General features: G+C 57.6%; 1 protein-coding gene across 1 annotated transcript; it reads left to right on the top strand.

The window, feature by feature from the left end:
- Nucleotides 1-288: 288 nt before the first annotated feature.
- Nucleotides 289-1352, top strand: LOC103802574 (calponin-1; the record flags this gene model as incomplete). Its single annotated transcript, XM_009075058.1, has 4 exons — nt 289-355; nt 476-613; nt 1145-1255; nt 1344-1352. Coding segments are annotated over 4 exons (325 nt in total), but the record flags the coding sequence as incomplete, so codon positions are not given.
- Between the last annotated feature and the right edge of the window lie 5 nt (nt 1353-1357).

Consider the following 1357-nt stretch of genomic DNA (forward strand, 5'->3'; position numbering starts at 1 on the left):
ACCTTGACCAACTAGAACCTGGTTGGGTGTTGGGGTCAATCTTGAACCTCAATCCCATCCTTGACCTCACCTGGGTGACCCCAACCCTCACCTTGACCAACCAGATCCTGGTTGGGTTTTGGGGTCAACCTTGGACCTCAACCCCAACCTTGACCTCCCATTGACCTCACCTGGGTGACCCCTGACCCCATCCCTTGACCCCTGTCCTTGTGCCTCAACCTCCCACTGACCTCACCTGGCCTGACCTCACCTGGCTGACCCCTGACCTTTGCTCCCTGCCCCCCCCAGACTCATCAACAAGCTCCAACCCGGCTCAGTGCCCAAGGTCAACGAACCAGGACAGAACTGGCACAAGGTGAGTTGAAGACATCTCCAGATCAGCTCTTGGTGGTGGTGGTGGTGGTGGTGGGAGGTTGGAGAAGGTCCTGGTGGTCTCCAGAGGTCAACTCCACCTTCCAATGTCCCCTGGGAGCAGCTGGAGAACATTGGGAACTTCTTGAGAGCCATCACACGTTACGGGGTGAAACCCCACGACATCTTCGAGGCCAACGACCTCTTCGAGAACACCAACCACACGCAGGTGCAGTCAACCCTCATCGCCTTGGCCAGCCAGGTGACCACCTCAGGGGGGTGGGATGAGCTCCTGGATGGGGGGGAGAAGGTCCTGGGGAGGTTCAAGGTGGATGGGAGAAGATCCAGAAGGTCTGGGAGGTTCCGGTGGGTCTTGGCGTCCTCTCGGAGGACGTCAACCCAACGTAGGTGTGATGATCTCCTCGGGCCTAGCAGCCAGGTGAGGACATCACCAAGAGGTGGGAAGAGGTCCTGAGGTCCTTGAATGTTGGGATGTTGGGATGGAGATCCCTCCATTGAGGTCCTGAGGTCATTGAAGGATCTTCTGGAGGGTCATCTGGGTGGGCCTGGAGATGTTCCTCAAGAGGTTCCTCAGGTCTCCTTGGAGAACATCAACCTCCATGGGACGTTGGGATGGAGATTCCTCCATGGGATGTTGGGATGGAGATTCCTCCATCGGAGATGGAGATTCCTCCATCCCTCACCCAATTTCCCTCACCCAAGAGTTGATGTTCCCTCACCTGGAGGAGGTTGAGTTGGAGGTCCCTCCTGACCTTCTCGAGATCTTCTCCAGGCCAAGACCAAAGGGAACAACGTTGCTCTGGGGGTGAAATACGCCGAGAAGCAGCAGAGACGTTTCCACCCCGAGAAGCTGCGAGAGGGGAGGAACATCATCGGCCTCCAGGTGATACTTCGAGGGGGACACGGGAGGTGGAGGAGATCCCCGGGGCCACCTGAGGTCCAGTTGTGGCCACTGTGTGTCTCGTCCTCAGATGGGCACAAACAA

Source organism: Acanthisitta chloris, unplaced genomic scaffold (genome assembly GCF_000695815.1).
Source record: "Acanthisitta chloris isolate BGI_N310 unplaced genomic scaffold, ASM69581v1 scaffold35825, whole genome shotgun sequence".
In the NCBI taxonomy this organism is placed as follows: domain Eukaryota; kingdom Metazoa; phylum Chordata; class Aves; order Passeriformes; family Acanthisittidae; genus Acanthisitta; species Acanthisitta chloris.